This window comes from Akebia trifoliata, chromosome 9 (genome assembly GCF_017979445.1).
Source record: "Akebia trifoliata isolate Shusen 1 chromosome 9, ASM1797944v1, whole genome shotgun sequence".
In the NCBI taxonomy this organism is placed as follows: domain Eukaryota; kingdom Viridiplantae; phylum Streptophyta; class Magnoliopsida; order Ranunculales; family Lardizabalaceae; genus Akebia; species Akebia trifoliata.
In genome coordinates, this window is record NC_141383.1 from 21,472,355 (window position 1) to 21,496,635 (window position 24,281).

The following is a 24,281-nucleotide window of genomic DNA, read 5'->3' on the forward strand; positions in this document are numbered from 1 at the left end:
GTTAAAAATAAAAAAAAATTGGGAAGATGGCCTATGCAGGTCTCGAACCTGCGACCTTCGCGTTATTAGCACGACGCTCTAACCAACTGAGCTAATAGGCCGATATACGAGCGAGAAAGATATTTTTAAAAATAATATTGAATATTTTAAAATGTTCGTAATTGTAAAAGTGAAAATCGTCGACAGCAGGATTCGAACCTGCGCAGGCAAAGCCCAACAGATTTCGAGTCTGTCTCCTTAACCACTCGGACATATCGACCTTCTTGTAGTGAATGATTAATGTTTTTATTTTATTTATATTTATTAAAATGATTTCTTACTTATTTAAAATCATAGATACATTTGTCCTTATTTCTGTTGATTGTGACAGCTTTTAGCCTAAGCACATCTTTTTTTTTTTCCCCTTGTACATTTAAAAATTTTAGTTCCTTCCTTGCAAATTTGACTTTGACTATCAATGAAAGAGTACGGATCCAATACATGTCCTATGGAAAACTCAACCATACAAACCCATGAATATTTGGCACACCCAGGATTTGCATGCTCACCAAAATCAAAATGATTGGTGATTTTAGCCATTTGTTTCAATTATTTTTCCTTGTTTTTGTATCAAATTCACAATAAAAGCCTCAAATATATATTTTAAAAAAATTTCTATAAAAAAATATCACAACAAATACACTGGTTAGAATCAATTTCTCAGACTCTAAGACCATCTTAAAGCCGTGCTTGGACAAGAGAGATCTGGAAACCAGGTTCTTGGTATGTGTGATACTCACGTAAAGGACATGGAGTTAATTAGCTACGCAATTCTCTGATGTACCAGATTGTGACTCCATTGGTGAGGCTCAAAGAAGCAACTAATTTTATTTTCTCTTTTTTTTTTAAAATGAAGGAAAACTATCTTTATATATATATATATATATATATATATATATATATATATATATATAAAGAAAAGTTGCTCATGATATATAACTATTTGTACAAAGTCAACTTCCAGATGAACAAATGCTTAAACCATTGAGTTTCAGCCTGATATTTGTCATGTTGGTTCATCATAGTTTTTTGAAGTTTAAGCCATTGAGAACTTAAAAATCCTACTTTTATTTAGAGAACTCTATAATGGAGTTTTTGGAAAATGGGTCTTCAAGGTCAAGCTTGCTTGCCAATGCTGTTAATCACTCGGTTTCATCAATTCTCATTTATGATTTATCACATCAAGAGCACAAGTTAGGTTACAATTATATGGGCTTAAATGGACACCTCAAGCCAGGTTGTCATGGCCCTATAATTTTAACCAACCAAGGGATTGTATAACATACTAGTCACTCATATCGGGCACCTAACGAGCTCATAGTGCCATATAGGGTCCATCTCCGAGGTTCTAGTGTGCAAAATTGCCCGAATCATGGTATAACGCACGCCATATCATAAACCACTACTTTGACTAGGAACGCAGAGTAATTTCTAGTGAGACACACCCAACTCATGATGTCTGAGATAACCAAATCAATCCATTAATCGATCATCAAAGATAAAGAATGGTTTCTATTATGATTTTTCAGAAGGAAATATTAAAACTATATGCCAATTATACTTGGATTTTATTTCTATACAGTTTCGATTGATGAATTATCAATTGTGTTACACTTAGTAGGCGTAAAGCTCCGAAACAAAATAACCTTACAAGTCAAGTCGTCCCTCTTCTAAAGTTATGTGTCTCGACCTCATTGAGTCACGCAAATATCACCGATTGATCATAACGGTGGTCCACTTATTCAGCTCTCATCTGTTATTGCTTGATCTGATTATAGTATATTTTGTCCATCATTCCTCTCATGGTGGTGTTTTTTTCCCATCTTTTTACGCCAACAGTGTCACTGTTACATGAAACTATTTACTATGAATGTTAAAGTACGGTTCCAATAATACTTTGTATCAAAGGTTGTCGGTGCGCTTTAATATCTTATTTTTCAAATCAATCATATATTACTCACATGGTTAATCAAGTATCTCAATTCATGCATCCATTGATTGCAACTCACTTTCTTTGTTACATATGATCCCATTTTACGTTACTTAAAGGACATATGGGGTCTGTGTTGATTTATCGTTTTCTTACTTCATAGAGACTATTTCGTGTTTCTTACTCTGATGCTAATTGGGCAGGATGACTCAATCATTATGAAATAATTTATAGTAGTTGTACCTTCTTAGGGGCTAATCTCATTTTTCCTCTTTTAATCTCTCTTTGTCTAGTTCTAGACTAGAAATTATGAAAAATTAAGGGTTGTTAGAAAAATTATGAAACCGTTGAAAGGGGGAACATTTAGACTATTTATGGTGATTGAAAACATGATAAAGTCATGGAACAATTCTATTATAAAATGACATAATTGATCCACCAAACACCATCAACTTGCTTTTATTCCAAGAAAACCTAAAGTGGGGTTCTCACTTCTCACTAGATTTGCTTTTTAAAGTATTATAAATCTATTACTAGATCTGTCTAACCAATGCCAACTAACAAATCTTACTAACCCACTAAAGAAAATTAAATAAATCTTGATTTAATTCCATCTGCCCATCATGAATTCTCTACCAAGCAAATCTGGTAAAGTAGGTTAATAGTTTTTTTTATTTTTTTTTATAGCAAGAATAGTGGGTCCAACTCTCATTTGTAAGCCATTTGACACTCCTTTGGGACCAATCATCAATGAATTTTGGACCCATTTTGGAAAGAATTACACAGCTAAGAGTAGTGGGCCCAAAAGTATGGCATGAAATACAATGATGGGTCGGTGGTATAATTCAAGATGTCGGTTGCATAAATGTCTCAATGAAAGACCCTTGGCATGTCCAAAAATCAATCATCTTCTACTTTTCAAAATTCCAATTCTGATATAGAATCTTAAGATTTAAGATGAGAGAATATTTTTTAATAATTATGGTTGAAATTGTCTAATTTTAGGAAAAAAAAAGTCAAGGTTTTTTGGGTTGGGCTAGAGATTTAAAAGGGTGTTTAGATCATTTTTTGTTAGTCTTTCGGAGTAGAACAAGGTCAAAGGGTGTGGAGGATGAATCTTTCCCGGGATAGGTCACATTCGAACCCAAATCAAAATCCTTTATTACGAGGTTTGATTTTGAAAAATGGCCTCGATTGACAAAAGGCCCAAAATTATAATGATATTAGGAATAATGGTCTTTACCAACCACAATTAGAGGCACACTAATGACTCGACTTCAAGTCCTAATCTTGAAAATTGACAACAATTGAAAAGGGTATAAATTTAAGATAAGCATTCGGAGACCCAAGCATTTTTCAAAATAGGGGTTACAAGTTCTAGAATGGACTGATTTTTTATGAGGATGGTCTCTACGGTGAAGAGATCATCCTCACCAAAAATCAACTCATTCCGAAACTTCAACTCTAGTTTACAAGTTCAAGAATCGTGCACCGTCCATTTTTTGTAAACCATTTTTGGTGGAGTTAGAAGTTTCGGAATGTGCTGATTTGAGGATGACCTCTACATTATATAGATCATCCTCACAAAAAAACAGTCTGTTTCGAAACTTCTAACCCATACATTGAAAAAATGTTTGGCACAATGTTTAGCTCTCTTTGGGATTTGGATGCCACCCTAAATTTAATGCATGCCTTCATGAAAATCAGTCTCTATAATCACCATAGACACAATCTAAGTATCAAGGTATGTTAGCAACCAATATTGAGAAGGGATATCATATCACGTGTCAACAAGGAAAGGTTGCGGTTAAGAAGTGCATAACCTGGCAAATTTATATGAATCTGATGTGTGTCGCAATATGTGTGAAAGTTATCCCGAGAAATCGAAGCATGTTCTATGACAAAGCTTAAAGTTTTTCTAAAGTAGTCACAAAATTCTTTGAAGTTTTTCAAAAATTTGTAATATTCTTTGAATAAAGACTAGTCCAATAAATTGGTGAATTGACAAACTAATTGATGATTTATCAATTAATTGCTAGTTGAGGTAGTAAGGGCGATTGAGTTTGCTCCCCAAGTCATACCTTTGAATTTCTATATGCCTCCATATAAAGTGACTATATTTAACTACTGTACACATGAAAAATGGTTGGTACATGCAGCCTGTAAAAAAAAAAAAAAAAATTGATATAATTTTTACCCTTCACTTCCCAAATTTTATTTTCTTCAATTTTCAAATCTCAAAAACAAGATAGAGATTTTAGGAATGTCGAAGATGATGGATTTTATTAAGAAACCCAAAAACATCACATGTACATTTTTCAAAGGTTTTCCTATTTTTTCTTTAGAAAACTTTCTCAAGTTAATCAAATTGAACCCCTCCTATTAATCATCAAATCAGAACTTTGTTACAATATTTTTGACTAGAAGGTTGAAGACGAGGACATTTCAATCATTGGTTTGTTTGTTACAAATTCTAGTTTCTGCTTCAAGATTCTATCTCTAAGAGAAGTAAAAAACTCAGAGTTTGGAAAGCTACTTCCAAGAGAATCTTATTTGTTAAAAAAGTTAACGAAAAAGTAGTAGAGAGAGGTTGAATTGATTATGTTGTTTAATTGATGAGTTAAGAAAAATGGGGACTGAAATGTCGATTTCACCCCATATATTTTTTGGTGTTGACTTTTATTAGTGACTCTCACTCAAAAACAATCCCAACAAGACTTCTCAAAAACACAGCTTTGGACATCCTTCAAAAGTTATTGTAGTAGAAATCGTTATCAACATACATATTTTTCTGACTTTTTTGGTTCAAAGTCCAAAAAATCGTAACAAACAGACCCTTAGACCTTGTTCTTTTCAGTTTCAGGAGCTAGCTTTTTATTTTTATTTTTTTAGCTTTTAAGCCAAAAAACCAGATAAATGATGTTCGTTTGGGTTTTTTTTGGTTCCTATAGATTTCAATTGAAGCCCAAAAATAGCTCCTAAAAGAAGTCGTCCAAGAAGGATTTCTTCAAACTTTTGTTGGAAGCCTAAAACATAAAATGATTCAAGTGTAGTTACCAAAATACCTTTCATCTTTAATCAAATTTCCAACTAAACTTAACCTTAAAAAATGAAAAGATATTATTAAAATACCCTTCATATTTACCAAAATACCATTCATCTTTAATCAAATTTTCAACCAAACTTTACCTTAAAAAACAAAAAGAAATTATCAAAATACCCTTCGACTTTACCAAAATACCCTTTATCTTTAATCAAAATTTCAACCAAACTTAACCTTAAAAAATAAAATGGAATTACCAAAATACCCTTCATCTTTGATCAAACCTTAAAAAATAAAATGAAATAACCAAAATACCTTTCATCTTTACCAATTATCAAAATACATTTCATTTTTAATCAAATTTCCAACTAAACTTAATCTTAAAAATAAAAAGAAATTATCAAAATACCCTTCATCTTTACTAATTATCAAAATACTCTTCATCTTCTAAAATACCTTTCATCTTCTAAAATACCCTTTATCTTTAATTAAATTTCCAACCAAACTTAACCTTAAAAAATAAAATGGAATTATCAAAATACCCTTCATCTTTAATCAAATTTTCAATCAAACTTAACCTTAAAAAATAAAATAGAATTATCAAAATACCTTTCATCTTTATTAAAATACCCTTCATCTTTACTACAAATACCAAAAGCAATTCATCATCACTACTTTATTACCAAAATACTTTTCATCTTTATGTGGATGTTAAATTGTATATTATGCAGGTATTTTCTTTATCATATATTCATTTTTAAGAGGAGATGCTATCGAAATTTCAATAGAATTATAAAATTTATACATTTATTAAAATAATTATTTTTATAATTTTTAATATAAATTTATTATATATATAATGTAATTATATATTTGTTAAAGTATTCTGCTAATTTTGTATATTATGGGTATATTATCAATATTAAAGATATTCTGGTCATTGTATAAGAATTCAGCAATAAAAAATTGTCAAACGAATATCAATTTCTAACTTATGTGCTTCTGTAACGAACAAATTTCTACTGGATGTGATTTTTCAGATTCTGGACTTCTACTTTTTCTAGAAACCAGTTTCTGAAGCTGGAATTGACTTCTGTAAAGAACATACCCTTAGTCTTTCAAGACAAAACCTAGGTCAAGGGGTGCATGTCATTACTTTTGAAAATCATGGAGTTTCTCTAATATTTTTCCAAACGTGGAGGGCTATATCTAATTCATATTGACTCTAAAAATATCGGGTGAAGATATCTACAGTTAAGCCGTTACAATGGTGACCTTTTCGAATCAACAACCCACGTGGGAATCTATTGTAAAAAGATGTTGTCTCCTGTTAAATAACATACGGATCTATAATTTCTCTTAAATAATAACACTATAAAATTCTTCGAATCTGATTCCCGCTCTTTCTTCCAGCTGGCACTAAAGGTACCACTTGTTGCTGGTCATTAATTTCAGTCCAGCTATGACGTGCCACGTGTTAATAAATGGGAAGTGGGAGTTAGTTATGTTACCAACTCCTGGAACAGAGGATCCGACAGAAACGAATCTATAGAGATTCCGGGACCACTCTTAAAAGATTTCGAAAGATTTTGTGGTATTGGTGGGGGTATTAGTGGGCCACAGTACGTAAATAGTGTTGGATATCAACACGTCACCATCTCGTTAGATCAATCTCTATCAAACGTTATTAAGTATCTCTGCGACACGTAAAGGATTCAAAGTCTCGAATCCGTTTTGCCGCTCTTTAAAGCAAAGTTCAAAAAGCAACTTTGGGCCCACAGTTGGCTCATAGGCTGGAATGTGACGTGGCAGCGCCCCCACACTCTACAGTGACTCTTGGTATTTTGCATGAGACAGCAAAAAGCAAGTTGACACTGCCAGGTCAGATCCAGCGGTATGTCTACTCACGGACTGGCGTGAGTCACGTGCATCTGTACCTTCTTTCATTAAATGTCATATTTAAGAAAAATAATAAATAAAATATTATTTTATAATTTTATTTCAGAAATCGGTGCTTTTACTTTAAATATGTTTACTGACACGCGAACGTGATGACAGGGCGGCAAAGCACGTGCAACTTTCAAACGGGCCGGGTTGACTCGCCAACCCAACCTGTTATGACCTTGGTCTTGACTCTCGAGGAATGGGGGTGGGTTCAGGTCAGATTTGGTTGATCCATAATCCGATCCTTAAGATATAGGTTGTATCTTAGACCGCTCCTATAACCTGATTGCAATGGGTTTGGGTCATTTTTTGATTTTTGATTTTTTTTTAAATAAAATTAAATTTATGCACTTTTGATAATCATTTGAAGTTATTTTAATATTGTTTTTCATCAAAATAAAGGTCCCATCTTCATCCTAATTGACAAATGTTTAGAGATTTGATTTAAAAACTACTAAACATTTAACCTAACTGTACAAATATAAAATATACTAGTGGATCGAGTTGGATTTGGTCCCGATTTAATGGGTTGGAAAATTGTGACCCTAACACTTGATTTTTTGGGTGGATTGGGTATTAGATGAATTCATAATTCTCAAACCCTATAAATCTAGACTAGGCTAGGGTTTAGTACTTTGTAATCCCATTATACTTCAATCCAAATAAATAATTTACTTTATATCTCAATCTTATTCTTACACTATATTTGATTGGATATTTGATTCTATGAACAATTTTGATCATTTCAAAAGGGTCGTCCTCCAAATTAATTTATTGATTTTTATTCATTGAGAATTATGTACTATATTCTCCAATATGTAAGGACTTTGACTCCAATGAATTAGGAAAAGCAGATTCCTAAAATAAGTAAACTTCCCAAATTGATAAATAAAGTGTGGATACATCTCTCTGTGCAAAGAACAAAAGCTCAATCGCTCCCTGCAAGAGCAAAAAACCTCTCTGTGAAAGAGCAGGTCCTTAGAGCTTCTTAACAAAGATTAAAAAATCTCTCCCCCCAAGAGCAAAAACCTCTCTGCGCAAAAACAAAAATCTATCCAAACATTTGCTAGCTCCCTGTAGGAGCAGAAGTCGTCAAGAAGCTCTATCCAAACGCAGTGAAAGAAACCTAATCAGATCCGGAATCCAATATGATAACTTTGAATCTAAGTCAAGGATTTGGATTTTTAATAAGGATTCGATCCAATAATATATCAGATCGATATTGGACCAACCATGTCCAAATAAAATGGGACCCAATCCAATAAAATGTGAATAAGTAAACAAATTATATTATGTATTCTGCTTTACCTATAAATTTTATTTAGATTTTGTACATTAAATCGTGTTTGATTCAATTGTTATTAGATCAGATTTAGATCTTAATATTAAGAATCAATAAAAACTTGATCCGATAAAAATTCAATTAGATCCAGTGACATCCCTTAAAATATACACTGTCATTAAGAAGTTGACATGACAAATGCACGTAACCATAGATCTTTTTCTTCAGGATATACTAGGAAAAAAATCTACGATTATGTGCACTTGCCATGTCATCGTCACATACATTTTAACGCATAAGTTGATCATTAGTTAATTATTAATTTACTATACTTTTTCTTAGGGTGAGTGTCGGTTATGTTCCTAGCACGAGATACACCTGTTAAGTGAGAGAGGCCCAACCTTCTAACTACTTGGGGAGACAAGAAATTTATTATAGTACTCTATGTACCCTAACCCAACTAACAACCTTGAGTGTGATTCTCGTGATCGACCAACACTATCTAAGTATTTCTAAAGAGAGATTTTATTAGAACATCAAATTTTACTTATACACAGACCATCCTTTAAAATTGAACAATTATTTTTTATATAGATTGGGTGTTATGAGTAAAAGATGGTGTGTTTATAGAAGCCCTCTTTCTAGGATAAAAAACAAACTCAAATCAATGATTGAATCTAGGGATAAATGTAGTATTTTTGGTGTGCAAGTACATTGAAAAGTTATATAAAATTCTGTGGGCCCAAAAGATTTTAGATTTATCAAAATATTTTTTTGCTAGATTTTTGGATGAGATTTGGTAACACTTGCCACTTGTTAAGGTCACACTCACATCTAATGTTACATCGGCCACTATATCGAAAATAGCAACTCATGATTTACGGTTGTACGTATCATACATTTGTTTCTTCTTTTAAATGTATAAGTCTATTAATGATAGATAAGTCTATTAAGAAAGGTGGCTCTTCGAGGGATATAAGTAAAAATATATGTAAAAACAATCATTTTTCAAAACATGGGTTAGAAGTTTTAGATTAAGTTGATTTTTTGTGAGAATAATTTTTATAATGAGAAGATTATCCTCACAAAAAATCAGTCAAATCTGAAATTTCTAAATCTATCAAAAGTGATTTATAAATTATTGATAAAAAATCTATGATCCATATTCTAAATCAGTTTTGATGGTGTTAAAAGGTTCAAATTGGGATTATATTTTGTGAGGATAATCATCTCATCATAGAGATCATCCTCACAAAAAATCAGTTCAATCCAAAACTTCTAACCCATATTTTGAAAAATGATTGTTTTTACATATGTTTTTTACTTATGTCCCTTGAACGCTTCCCATTAAATAATATTTTATTAAAATCTTAAGTAATTTTTATATTTACAAGATATTCTTTAACATAGTGACAAAGTTGAATTTTGGGGAGAATTTTGATAATCTGACGTAATTTTTGACTAACGTACTTTTCTCTCTCCTGCCCATAATGAAAAAAGAAAACTTTTCACCTTGTGACCTAAAAAAACATGATCCGATGCAAGGGAGTTGTAGAGGACAAAATTATATGAACTTTGAAAAAAAATAATTATTTTCACCATTTAATTTTATTTTTAAATTTAGATCAAACTTGAAAAATACTATATATATATATATATATATATATATATATATATATTTTATTTTTATTTTTTTGAATATGAACATTTTCATGAAATCTAGAAGATTGTATCAATGTGGGGAAATGATTAGGCAAGAGAGCTTTGGACAAAGTTCGTAAATTTGAATAGAATTGAGAAAAACATATAAAATGAACATATATTAGAAGATAAAAGTGTTACTTACAATTTGTTAAAAATTTCAAAATATCGTTTGAGATATCTCATGAGATGATGTGAGTGGTAAGACATTTTGTTTATTCGCATTGTTCTTGAATGGACCGAGATGACTCGAGTGAGTTGTCTCAGTCTCGGATGAGATTTAAACCATGATTGCTATTGAAGTATTTGAGGCCAAACAATAGAGTTCATGGGGAAATCTCTGACTCATTTACTTGGTTTTCTTGGTGGTGAAGCCAATTAGTTAAGCTAGTCTCCCTACTCAACAAGCAACTCAAACTGGAATGGTTAAATAATTTCAAAGCAAGGGACCTTATAGTTTTAGCCCTCATAGAGTCGAGGTACCTTGATTTCTCGAGGGGGAGTACTTTTAAATTTGTAAGGATTTAAGGAACCTATAATGAGATTGAGGTATTCCTTAGTGTTGTTAGAGAATAAGAAACATTGTATTAAGATGCATGAGATACACTGTATCATTGCCATTGCCAGTGCATCTCATCTCAAATGCAAGGTTGTGATTAATATTCTAGAATATTTATATTAGACTAGTTTTCTTATATGTAATGTTTATAAATACATATAGGGATTTATGTAATATTCATTGAAGAATTATCAATAAAATCAAATTTCTTTAGGTGTGTTTCAGGTAATGAACCTTAATTCGTGATGAGTGTTGGGTTACCTCGACAGGGCCTCGAATCAAATGGGTTGAAGCGATAGTGCATGTGCATGAGCTTATAAAATAATTTGATTTAAGTTTGCACATTGGAAAATGTTGGACTGCTTTCATTCGATACTTCGTTTAATACTGTGCTGATGTGGCAGTGCCATTGAAGTTTTGACTTGTTTCTCGAGAAAAGAAATCTATGATTATCTGTGCACTACCCTATCAGTACAGTATTGAACGCATTGTCCAATGAAGGCAGCGTAGCTCTATATTGAACTTTTTTTTTTTCCCAAATTGTTTTATATTATTTATTTATTTTTACCTTGTTCAAACCAAATAAAACCGTTTCCGTTTGTGAGTAAGACAAGATTCCAAAGCAAGTAACGGCCCTCCACAAATGTAGGAGTTTTGATAGGTTTAATAACACGTGTTTAGTTTCAACTAATAATAAATTTTTTGCTAACATAGGCTGCATTTTAGCAATAGTTGTTGCTAACATGCGCTAGTCTTTGGCATCTCATTTAAGCAGCAGAACTGCAGAAGTGAGACGAGCTGATTTCATATAAGCTCAGAGAGAGCGAGAGAGAGAGAGAGAGAGAGCTCTGTTTTTGTACCGTTGAAGAAGTTGCAGGTTTGGATTTTTTTGTTGGGAAGGTTCAATTTGCAGAGGGTCTTGGATAAATTTTTCTCTGTTCTTAGTGATTTTGAAATATCTTAGTTGCAACAGAGAATCAAGGAATTCGGTCTCTAAAAACACGAATCCTCTAGAGATATAATGGGTACGGTCCTTTTGTTCTTCTCGTTTCTTGTTTCTTGGATTGGCATCTCTGTTTTTCTTTTTTCTTAATTTTTTTTTTAATTTTGTTTAAATTTTCAATATTTAACTTATTGAATACCGGGGTTTGTGATTTTAGTGATTTTATCTCATTTCCTGATTTGTTTGTGATTTTGAGGAATTTTTTTTTTTCTTTGAGTGGGTTTTCTCTGTTTGATTTGGCGATTCTTAGTGATGGTTTCGTGTGGGTTTTTCTTCATTTGTTCATAATTCATGGTTTTGGTTAATGGGTATTGGTGATTTTCTGGTTTCGTTTCTCTTGATTAGTTGTTTTGAGTGATGGGCTTCGTTCCTTATCTGGTTTCTTTGTTCTTAATTAATGTTTTTGCTTGATGGGGCCGTTTATCTATCTTAAATCACGATATTTCGAAAATTTTCGTCTTCTGAGATTCTTAGGAGATTTTTCTGGTCTTCATTTTAGCTTTTTGAGGGCCAATGCTTGTTTTCTTTCATGGGTTTCAATTAATTTTCTCTGTTTTTTTTTTTCCTTCGTTGATTGTTGATTGCTCTATCCAGAGGCTGATTTGACCTCCTCATGGGACATGGATGATGAGTATGAGAAATTCATTAGGAGAATGAATCCACCAAGGTCTGTAATTTCTTCCATTTAATGTATCAGAAAGTCACTTTAAACCCAACTCAAGATATTCCAGAGTTTTACAACTCTGTTTTTTTTTTTTTCTCAATTTTTGTTTTACCTTTATAGGGTTGAAATGGACAATGAAGCTTGCAAGACTGCAACAGTTATAAGGGTAAGTCTTTTTTTCTTTCCATTTTTATTGGCTTGGACAGTTACCTTTGTTTCTGATTTGTTTGATATTTTTATTCACTTTGTGATGAAGGTGGACAGTACAAACAAGCATGGAATACTTCTTGAAGTTGTACAAATTCTTACTGATCTAAACCTTATTATAACCAAAGCTTATATATCTTCTGATGGAGATTGGTTCATGGATGGTAATTTCTTTTCCCATTTATCACCTTGTTTTCCCGTTAGAAGAAATCTAGTTTTAAATTTAATGCTGTGGGTTGTCAGCAGTTTTTAATGTCGTCGACCGCGATGGTAACAAGCTTAGAGATCAAGGGATTCTTGATTATATTCGTAAGGTGGGTCATTTTCCGAATCTCACTCTTTTCATGCAATTTTTGAACAAACCCATCTTATATTTCGACTTTATTTTCAGTCTCTTGGAGCAGATTCATGTTTTTTACCCTCGATAAGAAGATCTGTGGGTGTCGAACCATCGATTGACCACACGTCAATTGAGTTAACCGGGACTGATCGCCCGGGACTGCTTTCTGAATTGAGTGCCATTCTCACTGACTTGAAATGTAATGTGGTGAACGCCGAGGTCTGGAGCCACAACACTCGGGCTGCAGCCGTGATGCATGTGACAGATGAGATTACGGGTGCGGCAATTACTGATCCCGAGAGGCTCTCTAAGATTAAGATACTTCTTTGCAATGTACTAAAAGGTAGCAATAAAATTAGGGGAGCTAAGACTGCAATTTCCCTCGGTGTGACCCACACCGAGAGAAGGCTTCACCAGATGATGTTTGCGGATCGGGACTATGAGCGATCCGATGATGATGTTTTGGGTGAGAAGCTTAGACCCAATGTGACGGTTGACAATTGGCATGACAAAGATTATTCGGTGGTCACCATTCGTTGTAAAGACAGGCCTAAACTACTCTTTGACACGGTTTGCACTTTAACTGACATGCAATATGTGGTTTTCCATGCAAAGATTGATGCAGAAGGGCCTGAAGCTTATCAGGTATCTCAACTTCTTTTTCTTATTTATATCCTTGTGTATGTACATAAGTATAACTATATGTTTTTCTTAAACTTATATTTCATTTGAAGGGATATTTTTCCTTAAGATTGAAATCGGGTTTTGGTCGATCTTGAAGGAATACTTTATTAGGCATATAGATGGATTCCCTGTCAACTCAGAAGGAGAAAGAGAAAGATTGATCCAATGTCTTGAGGCAGCTATAGAGAGACGAGTGTCTGAGGTAAGGGTTGTCTTGTATTTATAGTTCTCGACTTGTTTGATTTATATACTAGTGGGTACTTATATTAGCTTTTCACACTAGTATTATAGATTATACTTGTTAGAGAATCTGTAAGTTGTATTGTATTACAGTGTGTTGAGCTGTACCAAACATCACTAAATAGGATTAGATCATGACTTATGTTTTTAAATATCATGCCATATCTTAAGCTTATAGTCCATTTTTTGACCATAAGGGATTGAAGCTAGAGTTGTGCACGGATGACAGAATTGGGTTACTGTCTGATGTTACACGCATCTTTCGTGAAAACAGCTTGACTGTTACGAGGGCAGAAGTGACAACAAGAGAAGGGAAGGCAATCAACAACTTCTACGTCAGTGATGCTTCTGGAAATCCTGTTGATGCCAAGACAATTGATTCCATCCGGCAATCAATAGGCCAGACAATCCTACAAGTGAAAGGCAGCCCTGAGTACTCCAAGTCTCCACCACAAAAATCCCCAACAAGTTTCCTCTTTGGCGGTCTCTTCAAGTCCATGTCTCTATAATTTCAGGTTGGTTGGAAGCTATAAGACCCAACGTCGGTTTCTCACTGTTGATCGTGTACATACACACCTACTATGTAAATTTCATCATAGATCAGCATATTAGAGAGGAATGACCAAAAGTAGAAGCATACACACACATACACACAAAGAGTGAAGTCTGTAAAAACACAATGGTACAAATCCCTTGTTATTAAGAGATCCAAATCCATTTAGATTACTCATGACGACTGGGCTGGCCAAGTAATACATGTATGATTCTCACTGTGTATATAAGACTCTTAAGGTCCTTGCATTTAATCGAATTCCCTCCTTTCATCTCATTTATTGGAATCATCTTAATCTTGCTTACTCTTGAAGTTTTCGTTTAAGTTTCTTTGGACAATAAGATCATGTTTCTTACTTTGGTCAGTGTTGGTGGGGAGACTAACTGCATTTGACTGACTGGGTCATGGTGGTTCTCCACAATGTTTGTGAAAGTTGACAGATTTCTAATTTAACATAAAGAAGGAATTATTCAACCAGATTTCAGAGAACAACCATTTGAGAAAGATGTGATTTGTTTTATGTTTTGTTAGATGAAGCTAAAGATCCTGATCTTTTGACTACAACAGTGTTCATTTAATACCAAGAACAAATAAAAGAGTTTAATGTCTTAGTTGGATTGAAACTAATCTAAAGGCAGTTGCATCACTTTTGACTTTTGAAATATAACAATAAAATAAAGAGTGCTCATTTTTGAACTCAATCTGACAGGAAAACTCAAAAACTCACTGACGTAGCATGGGCACAGAATTGTAGATTCTATCTCTCCAGATACACAATCGACCTGTCATCTGCAATTGTGTATCCCGAGCAAAAGAATCTAGGATTTTTTGCGCGTGACACATAGATGAGTTTTGAGTCCGGCTGTCGGGTTGAGTTCAAAAATCATTAATCTAAAATAAAGCAAAGGAAAAAATCCAAGTTAGTTGTGATTGGCTTTGTGATTATTGGCTCGTGTACCTGAGATTGAGTTCATGGAGTTACACCCCGTGGCTTTGTTTTCTTGCAACACGTACTTGGTTTAAGCATCACAGTATTTTTGATAAATACTCAACTTGAGATAAAAAAAAAAAAAAAAAAAAGAAAAAAAAGAAGAAGACCATGATGTGAACCATTCATGACACAAATCTTGAGCAGGTGAAATCATAGTCACGAAGTTGGAGTACGGGTTTAAATCAACAAGGGAAAACTTCCGAAAAAAACATTGAAAATGGGAAAAAAATGATAAAAATAAAAGATAAAAAATATGTATTAAAAGTTATGAATATATATAAATGAAAATTAATAAAATCAAGTTATTATCATCAAATCCCATATTTTTACATTTATGAATCACTAATTTCTATGATGTATCAAATCCCACATTGAAAAAACAAGAAAGTGTTAAACTTTTTTATGTGAAAAAAAAACCCCGGAAATAAAATGACATTTTTTGTCACATATGAAAAAGTCACTTTTTTTAATTGTTTTAATCGTTAGAGATGCAAGACGAATATTTCTCAAAAAATCACAACTTTTTTTGTTTCTATTGCCCTGCTTGGTATGCAGCAAATTATTTGAAAATGCAAATGATTTGTTGGAATCTAATTTACAGCTGCTTGGTTCCATTCTGAAATTTTTTTGCATTGCAAATTATTTGCTTCGACCTCTTAAGCCCTTCGTAAATTTTAGCAAATAGTTTGCAGCCCAAAATGAGTTGCAAATGATTTGCGTGGTACCAAACAGGGCATATGGGAGAAATGGATTCCCAAAAAGCCCCCATAACCATAACAACCATTGCACAACCAGGCCAAAGATACACTTAGTAAGTAGTTTGCAACATCAAGCTTGATTAGGCCAAAGCCAAAGATGTGACATGTCAGAGTTTATAAACTAGAAGCCACCATCAGAATTCACACAAGCACAGAGCACTAACAACTCCTGATAGTAAAACTAGTTTCACAATTATCACTGATTTATATGATTGAATTACAAAGAATTTTGAATCCAAGGTACATTATAATCCAACTGAACAGAGAGACTATTGTAAATATGCTACAGAATGAAGAATCCAAAAATGAATCTCCCACACCCCATGAGAATCTTTCCTTTCAAACTTCAAAATTTACAGAAAGGATGAGTGTTATTTACATACCTATCCCATAAAGGTTTATACTTGCTGATAGCCAATTTTAGCCATGGTTTCATGTTCCCATTATAGTGAACAACAGCGGCACTTTTGATGAGACGGTCGTCGATGTTCAAGTCGTATCCCAACATTAACACATGCCATCTCCGATCGAGTGGCTCAATCAGTCCATAAAATGCCAGAAGTCCAACAGGAAGAGTCCCAAGCTTCCAGAGTGTCCGGTCAGCATTCTGTTCCTGCCAGTAGTGATACCGTGCAGTCACATTAGCTTTCTTCCATGCAATCAAATCAAAGATGTTCAGTCCAAATGCCCATCTGCTGGCATGCGGGTCAAATTTCGAATTGATGATCAAATTGGAAAAATTGAGGTATTTGTAGTAACGATGAATGGAATCGAGGCAAGTCTCCACCGCTCCATCAACGTTTCCGTGCAAATCAAGAGAGAAAAGTGTGGCTAGATCTTTTTGGACAACAACATCATCATCTAAGAAGACCACCTTCTCCAACAATGGGTATATTCCGCATGTAAAATCGAAAATGGTTTAACAAAGAGAGGTACTTTGGGTTCTCGAACTTTGCTTCATCTTCCGTATCGTGAGAATCGCCAAAGAAATTGGAGACATTCAACCAAGAGAATTCCTCAATGTTTTGAACTTCTATAGTAGACCCCTTGAAGTCGTTCCCAAGGAACCATGCTTGCATGGCCCCATAACTAATTCCATCCGTAACGATGTGGAAGACAAGCTGCTTTGGATGGTAAACGTTGGAAATGGTGGAGTTCACGACCGTAGAGGTTGCAAGCACATTATCCAAGAATATTCAAAAGTGATAGACATTATTGTCTACAAGTCGAGGGGAGTTCCCTCGTCTGCAAGACCCCATAAGATGGGGTTTCTAAGCCAATGCGACGTGAGCTTGACATTGAGGCAGTAAAGGCTCTTCGGTAGTGCCTCAGCGGTTAATTGTCCAAACACAGTACTCTGCACTGCCGCCGCATTTGCACGCATCTTGAGGGCTTTGATGAGGGACTTTATTGTCATGATTGTGGTTGCAATATCATAATGTGTATCCTTTGCTTTGTAGATAAGCAATGATAGGCCTTCAACAAGGGGCTGTGCTTCGTCAAGTGTGATGGGTTTTGCTGACATGGCGACCTTCGAGAGCAATATTTGGCAACTCCGGATCTTTAAGCTGAGTTCCCAGGCAAGCTGAAGGTTATTGTGTTCTTTTGTGATGATCACGTATGCCTTGGCTAGTGTCATTTGGTTGTTTAACTGTCTGGCAAATGAGGTCGCACTTAAAATTTCTTTGGCAAAATTTGAAGTCGTATTGGAAACCTGTTCGATCCTTATGATATTTTCCTGGGAAAAGGAGAAAATACAGGATCTGAGTAAGTCCTATGAAGATAGTTTTCATGGACTAGCCAAGCAAACATACGGACAAATTAATATAATACATATTTATTCTTTAACAGCAGCAATTATTCGGATGAAATTAAATCCTGGAAAATGCCCAAGTTCTAAAAGAAAAAAACTAACATGGTTGGCAAGGCATGGTAAATGGTGGGGATTGGTTCATATGGGTTATGCTTTTTCTGCAATTGAATTGTACTCAATTGGCTGTATTTTCAGGAAATGTGCGTGGAACTTGGACACAAACCTTTGACTACCAAATATTGAAGCAGTTTGTTGTCAATGGGTACACAACAAAATGTACATAACATTCAAAACTAGAAATAACAAATAACATCAACAACAAAAGGGCAACGATACTAATCGTAGGAAACAAGGGGCTTAGAAATCACTACTGCTTAGAAATCAGTAAATAAAATATTAAAGAAAATGACATGGACCGAGCTACATCCACCCCTCATCCAAGTAGCTATAAGGATAGATAGGAATGGACAGAATGACCAACCCTCCGAGACAGAAAATTCCTCAATCTCAGCCCTCCATTGCATACAGCAGAGTAAGTATGTTCATGTCTTTCTGGGAGGGTGCATTTGGAAGGAAAGGAACGAGTGTATCTTTGAATACAAGTATAGTACCAACATTACGGTCGTCACAACGATAAAAGCTACTATTTGTTGACATTTTTTCTTTGTATTGAGCTGATGAGGCAGCTCTCACACCAGCCTTTTCACAACACTTGACCTACACTTCCTGAGGAGCTTATGAAGGCTCGGCTTGCCACTAGGCCAACCCCTTGGGGTTCCCTATTTTCTTAAATATGAACACTCATTTCACATTTAAAAAAAGATGGGCAATCTGTTTTTGGTATGTTGGGACAATCAAATTTAGCATAAATAAGATCATGCTCGGATGGATGATAACACAATTCTAGACGCTAGATAAAGAGTGCCCTAATCAACGGTAAACTATAATATTCTGGGCATCTGTATGCCTAAGAACATACAATGACAACTCTGGTTGAAATGAAACCTAGTATTTAAGGAGTTAGGACCACTTCCCGGCCAATACAATTGAACTCTACTCTTGCTCCCCAATAAAAAGTGGATTTATACGAAGATGTTAAGTGATCGACTTTAGCCCATAAAACAAATGGCTGACATTTTGCACTGCAACAGTAGACACGCTACCGAACCACGTAAATTCTGTGTTTTTTCTGTGTGATCATTGTTTTCTTTGTTGCTTTTATGTCATTTTTGTTGTTGTTTGGTTACACTTTATACAAGAAATGTCATAATGTCAAATAAGGATCATGGGTAAGGCTCACTGAAACCTTTAACACTGTCCTACACACGGTTCAACTTGGAGCACTCTTCAGATATTTTAATTTGAAAGCTGCCTAAAATACACGGATTCAATTACATTATACAAGACCACAATAAAGATCTAAGAATTAAGTGGCTAAGTGTCATTACGCATAAACATTTCAAGAAAAGTCCTTTATGCAATTACATCATACAAGAACAGATAATGATCTAAGAATTAAGTAAAAATCAGAATAAAATTTTCGAGAAAGTCCTCTACAACTATCAACTAAAGATTATTTGTTCAGATAGTTTAGCTACCCCAATTCCAATTACTAATGGGTTTCTTGTAAAACTACTCGAACTTATCAAATTAAAACCTTTAAATTCCAAAAAAAAAACCCAAAGTAAATTGAACCTAAATCACAAATGGGTTCTCTCTAAGCTCACCTGTATTGGCTGTTTAACTTCAATTTGGTATTGATGGTGAAGATGAACACCAAAAAGCACTAAACTTGCAGCAGAGATAAACACTAGAAGCCCAAATATCCAATGAGGAAACCACCTTCGAAGCGGGGCGCCGATGCTCGGCTACCCTTTGTTCAATCTATTACTGATTTCTTCCACAATTTACAATCAAATCAAGAATTCAGAATGACCCAGCTCTTAGATTGTACGAAAGAAGAGTTGAAATATAAATTCTTACAGTCTCAGCTTATTTTGATTTCTTGGGTCTTGTTTATGAACTCCAGAACCTTTGTATCAAGAGCTGAAGAACAGAGGGGTTTCGCCTGGTCTTTATCTATTTATAGAGGAAATCAAGAATTGGGTTGGGAGAGAAAGAAGTGATGAAAATGGAGGATTTCTTAAGATCTTGAAAAATGCTTCGTATGTGACTATGTATGAGAAGCTCATAGTAGTTCATATTAGAGTGATACTAATTACACTGTCCTCGTTGTACACTGTGCTGACGTGGTAGTGCATACGTAACCACTAATTTATTTCCTCGAGATACAAGTTAATAAATTAATAATTCTTTATATTACCACGTCAGCAACGCAGTGTCCATCGAAGGCAGTTCATCATTTTCCTTCATATTTAATAGAAAAATGCTGATGTAAAATTGAAATTGACATCCTTTGAAACATTGCTGACGTGGATGTGATTATAGAATAATAGATGCTAGTCATTGAGATACGTGAGAAATATCTTTGGTTCTAGGGTGCAACTTGGTTTCGTTGGAGGTCAAATTGGAACCAAACCAACATAGGTCGATTCCACAAAATGAGAATCAGAACCGAACCAAATTCCATTGGAACCAAATCAACCCAAATCGAATTCAAGTTAGTTTAGTTCGGTTCAACTCTACGTATGCTAATATTTTATAAATTGTAAGTAATATTTTTTAACAAAAAAATAAATATATATTTAACATAAAATTTTATACAATAAATCACTAATCTATTTATAAAACATCATTAATTTATCTATAAAAAAAATCACTAATCTATTTCTTAACTCCTAAAATAATTTATAATAATTTATAATAATTATTATATATATATATATTGCATAGGGGTTTGGTTCTCGGTTTAATTCGGTTCTATACAAGCTTAATCTAAGAATCGAATCAAATTGATCTATAATCCATTTTTGTAATTCGGAATCAAATCACAATTTGTTTCAAACCGAACCAAATCACTCCAAAGCTATCGTTTGGATGGTTCTTGGTTTGAACTGAATCAAGTTGCACCTATATATGGTTTTGTGCATATTAATATTTCAAACGATGTCAATTTCAATATCACTTCAGCTACGTACAAATAGAAATGAAAAGATTAATGCTGAAATAAGATCAACATTGACATCGTTTCACACATTGCTAATGCAAGTGTGTACTTCATAGATGCTTTTCATTGAGATATGAGTCAGAAGCATATGTGGTTGCGTATATACTAATGTGTGAAATGATGTCATTTTCATTGTTACTCCAACACGACTTGAATTACTCTTAGAAATGGAAATGCAGAGGTACACGTGTCTTAGATGTTTGGGGAAGTGCCCACCACTCATTTAGTACCATTAGCATCTTTGGGATCTCCAAAGTCAATATTTGACCAGATTAGAAGACATCTTGACTTGAAGTTCTTTTGAAACTTATACGAAGTTTCCTCGAGATTGCAGACTACTTACCCTTCTAAAAACTGAAAGTATTTAAGAGGTGTGTTTGGAAAATTGCATACTTTAACATTTTGATAAGGAAAATGATGGAATGACACAAACCGAGACACAAAGGTAACAAAAATGATGTGGTGGCGTGCACATAATTGTAGATGCTTTTTTACTCGTATCTCGCGAAAAAGCATCTATGGTAATGTGCACGATATCACGGCTTTTTGTCACGCTTGTGTCTCCCTTTGTGTCACCCCAGCATGACTCCTTTGATAATTATATTAAAAGATTTAATTTTTTTTATCATTAATTTGATATATATTAATTATTAATATTTTAAGGGATATTTAAATCATTAACTAAGTTTTGTATAATAAAAAAAAGGTATTTTCATTGGAAAAATGTTGTAATTTAAATTCAAATCATGCTGGAGTAACATTGAAACTGACACCATGGGGGACATTTTTGACATGGATGTGTGTCAGAGCCATAAATGCTTTCTCACTCGTATCTCGATGAAAAGCATCTATGATTTTGACACACATCCACGTCAGAAATGTCCTTACAATGTCAATTTCTATGTTAAAACCCAATGATATTAGTTTGTTGAGAGGGGGTGAACATTCGAATGAAAGAGTGTAACTCCTAGTCTCCTATTGATCTTGTTATGGTTGGGGGTTTGACTAACCCCTCTTTAATTAAAAAAAAAAAAAAAAGTTGTTGTAATTTTACGCTTCGTCAGATTCCCTCAAAATGTTGAAAACGTGAAGTTGATCCAAATGTGAGAACTAATTTTAGATGTCAAAAATTTAAACATCCATGCATTTGTCTAGAAAGATAATCCACAACATTCCCAAATAGCGATTTAAATGTGAGAAGCAATTTGAGAAGTGAAAACTGCACTAAAAAAAAAAAAAAATCCAAATGGGTACAAAAAATTATTATAAGGATGGATGATTTCTCAGGACACGATTAATACAAAAAATGAAATCAATTGGATGATCTTATCAAATGAGGCCCATGCTAGTGTCGTGATTCGCCAAAAGTCTTGATTTTCCAAGACTTGCAGTGACATTTTATCTTTCAAATACTATAAAAGATGATCTCTTTTACGTTAGTTTTTATAAGGGAAAATTATCAAAAGAGGGTTAAATATTTTAACACTTAAGAAAAATACTTATTTTTAAAAAATTATCAAAAACAAATTAAGTTGTTGGACTGTTCAGCATTTTAATGTGTTAATCATTTTAATGATTAAAATGCTGGACAATCCAATAAATTACTAAAACACTGGACTCTTTAGTGACTTAATTTTTTTTTGATAATTTTTTGAAAACATAGTTTTTTTATTTTTTTTAATATTAAAATATTAAATTCTTTTTAATAATTTTCCCTTTTTTAAATCTTCAGCAAGCACCCAAGGCTGTCAATGGGTCGGGTCACAAATAACCCGATCCTGACTGGAACTCAAAATCCAAGTCCAAACATGTCCAACTAATGATTAGGCCAAGCCAATTAAAAAATATTTCTGCAGTTCAAAAGTATTCGGCCTATTTATGATGACAATTTTTTTATGAGTGCTAATAATCTGACTTAGGCAAATAGCAACTCAATTGACTTATCTAATGTGACAGGCTTCGAAATCATTGATGTGCTCTCCTTAGGATACGAAACTATGATTCCTTATAAAAAGGTGCAGTTCTGTATTTTGAGGAGAGCACATCTACGATTTTCGAGAGTGTCATGTCAGATAAGTCAATTGAGTATGCCATGTGCCTAAGTCAAATTATCACGACTCTTTTTTTTATAAATATATTTTAATAAATTTTTAATGTAAGTTTTCAGGTTGGGCTAGGCTACCTAATGAACTCGCCTACCTCCCAAGTAGGGTGTCTAACCGGGTCGAATAACCAAACGAGCTATTAATGTCTCTCAAACCCATTTTGACACACATACCATGTACATGGCACATGGTTTCCTATGCAGCGCCCTCATGGCCTCACCTTCCTTATTTGATGAATAATGCTCAAGTGACTTTAAGCTAGAACTTCATTTGTACTTTTTGACGTGAAATTGTATGGGAACCATAGATGCTTTTCATTCAGATACGAGTGAAAAAGCATCTATGGTTCCTATCCACTTTCACGTCAAGAAGTGTAATATGAGTTTCCTTCCTGATGCACTCTAGCTCAACTCTTATTATATTTCCGTCAATATTGCAACTAACATAGTTTCACACTTGTGCATAGAACCATAGATACTTCTCACTCATATATGGAAGTAATGCATATGTGGTTATAGGGAAATGTTCAGCAACAAACATTTTGATAAACATTTTGGCAAAACATTTTTCAAAATATGGGTTAAAGGTTTTGGAATGAGCTGATTTTTAGTGAGGATGATCTCTACGGTGAGGAGATCATCATCACCAAAAATCAGCCCATTCCAAAACTTCTAACCCATCAAAAATGATTTACAAAAAATGGACGGTCCACGATTTTTCAACTTGTACACATGAGGCTAGAAGTTTTGGAGGTGAGGATGATCTCCTCGGAATGAGCTGATTTTTGGTGAGGATGATCTCCATTCCGAGGAGATCATCCTCACTAAAAATCAGCCCATTCCAAAACCTCTAACCCATGTTTTGAAAAATGTTTGTTGTTGAAAGGGACCCGTGGTTATATACACATCCACGTCACCAATGTGTGGAACGATGTCAATTTCAATATTACTTCACCACTTCACCATTTTTCATTTGAGTCATGTTGGAGTGACCACAGTGGTGGACAATCCACACCCAATCACAAACTTCCACGTGTTATACTTTTTAGGCCCACCGACCCATGACTTAATCACACAGAGAAGACCATCACAATCACCAGTGGAAACGATAGGCCTCGCCGTGTGTTGATCGCATCTAATTTGAGTGCCTATCCTCTACTTCGGGAGTTAGTAGCGTTATCTCACCTAGTGGATCTAGGTGCCAAATTTAGGTCTGATTGGTGATTTCTGCCCGTTGAATCTGAATATTCTAAAGGATTTGTCCCAAAACGTCCACAACTTCTGACCAAATTCTGATTT

General features: G+C 34.1%; 1 protein-coding gene, 2 non-coding genes and 1 pseudogene across 4 annotated transcripts; 1 reads left to right on the forward strand and 3 right to left on the reverse strand.

Annotated features, from left to right (window-relative positions):
- Positions 1-27: 27 nt before the first annotated feature.
- Positions 28-101, reverse strand: TRNAI-AAU (transfer RNA isoleucine (anticodon AAU)). The gene has a single exon. It is a non-coding gene; the product is annotated as a tRNA-Ile (tRNA).
- A 76-nt stretch (positions 102-177) lies between these two features.
- On the reverse strand, positions 178-259 carry TRNAS-CGA (transfer RNA serine (anticodon CGA)). The gene has a single exon. It is a non-coding gene; the product is annotated as a tRNA-Ser (tRNA).
- An 11,039-nt stretch (positions 260-11,298) lies between these two features.
- LOC147394628 (ACT domain-containing protein ACR4-like) lies at positions 11,299-14,480 on the forward strand. Its single transcript, XM_086454717.1, has 8 exons — positions 11,299-11,523; positions 12,096-12,168; positions 12,286-12,331; positions 12,422-12,536; positions 12,619-12,686; positions 12,764-13,357; positions 13,494-13,598; positions 13,834-14,480. Exons 1-8 carry the CDS (start codon positions 11,520-11,522, stop codon positions 14,143-14,145), a joined length of 1,317 nt encoding a protein of 438 aa, XP_086310843.1. The 5' UTR covers positions 11,299-11,519; the 3' UTR covers positions 14,146-14,480.
- A 1,470-nt stretch (positions 14,481-15,950) lies between these two features.
- LOC147394629 (hexosyltransferase GAUT11 pseudogene) lies at positions 15,951-23,195 on the reverse strand (annotated as a pseudogene). The gene is made up of 3 exons (XR_015181315.1): positions 23,157-23,195; positions 19,479-19,635; positions 15,951-17,676 (listed from the first exon to the last, which is right to left on the reverse strand). The product of XR_015181315.1 is annotated as a hexosyltransferase GAUT11 pseudogene (transcript).
- Positions 23,196-24,281: the final 1,086 nt, after the last annotated feature.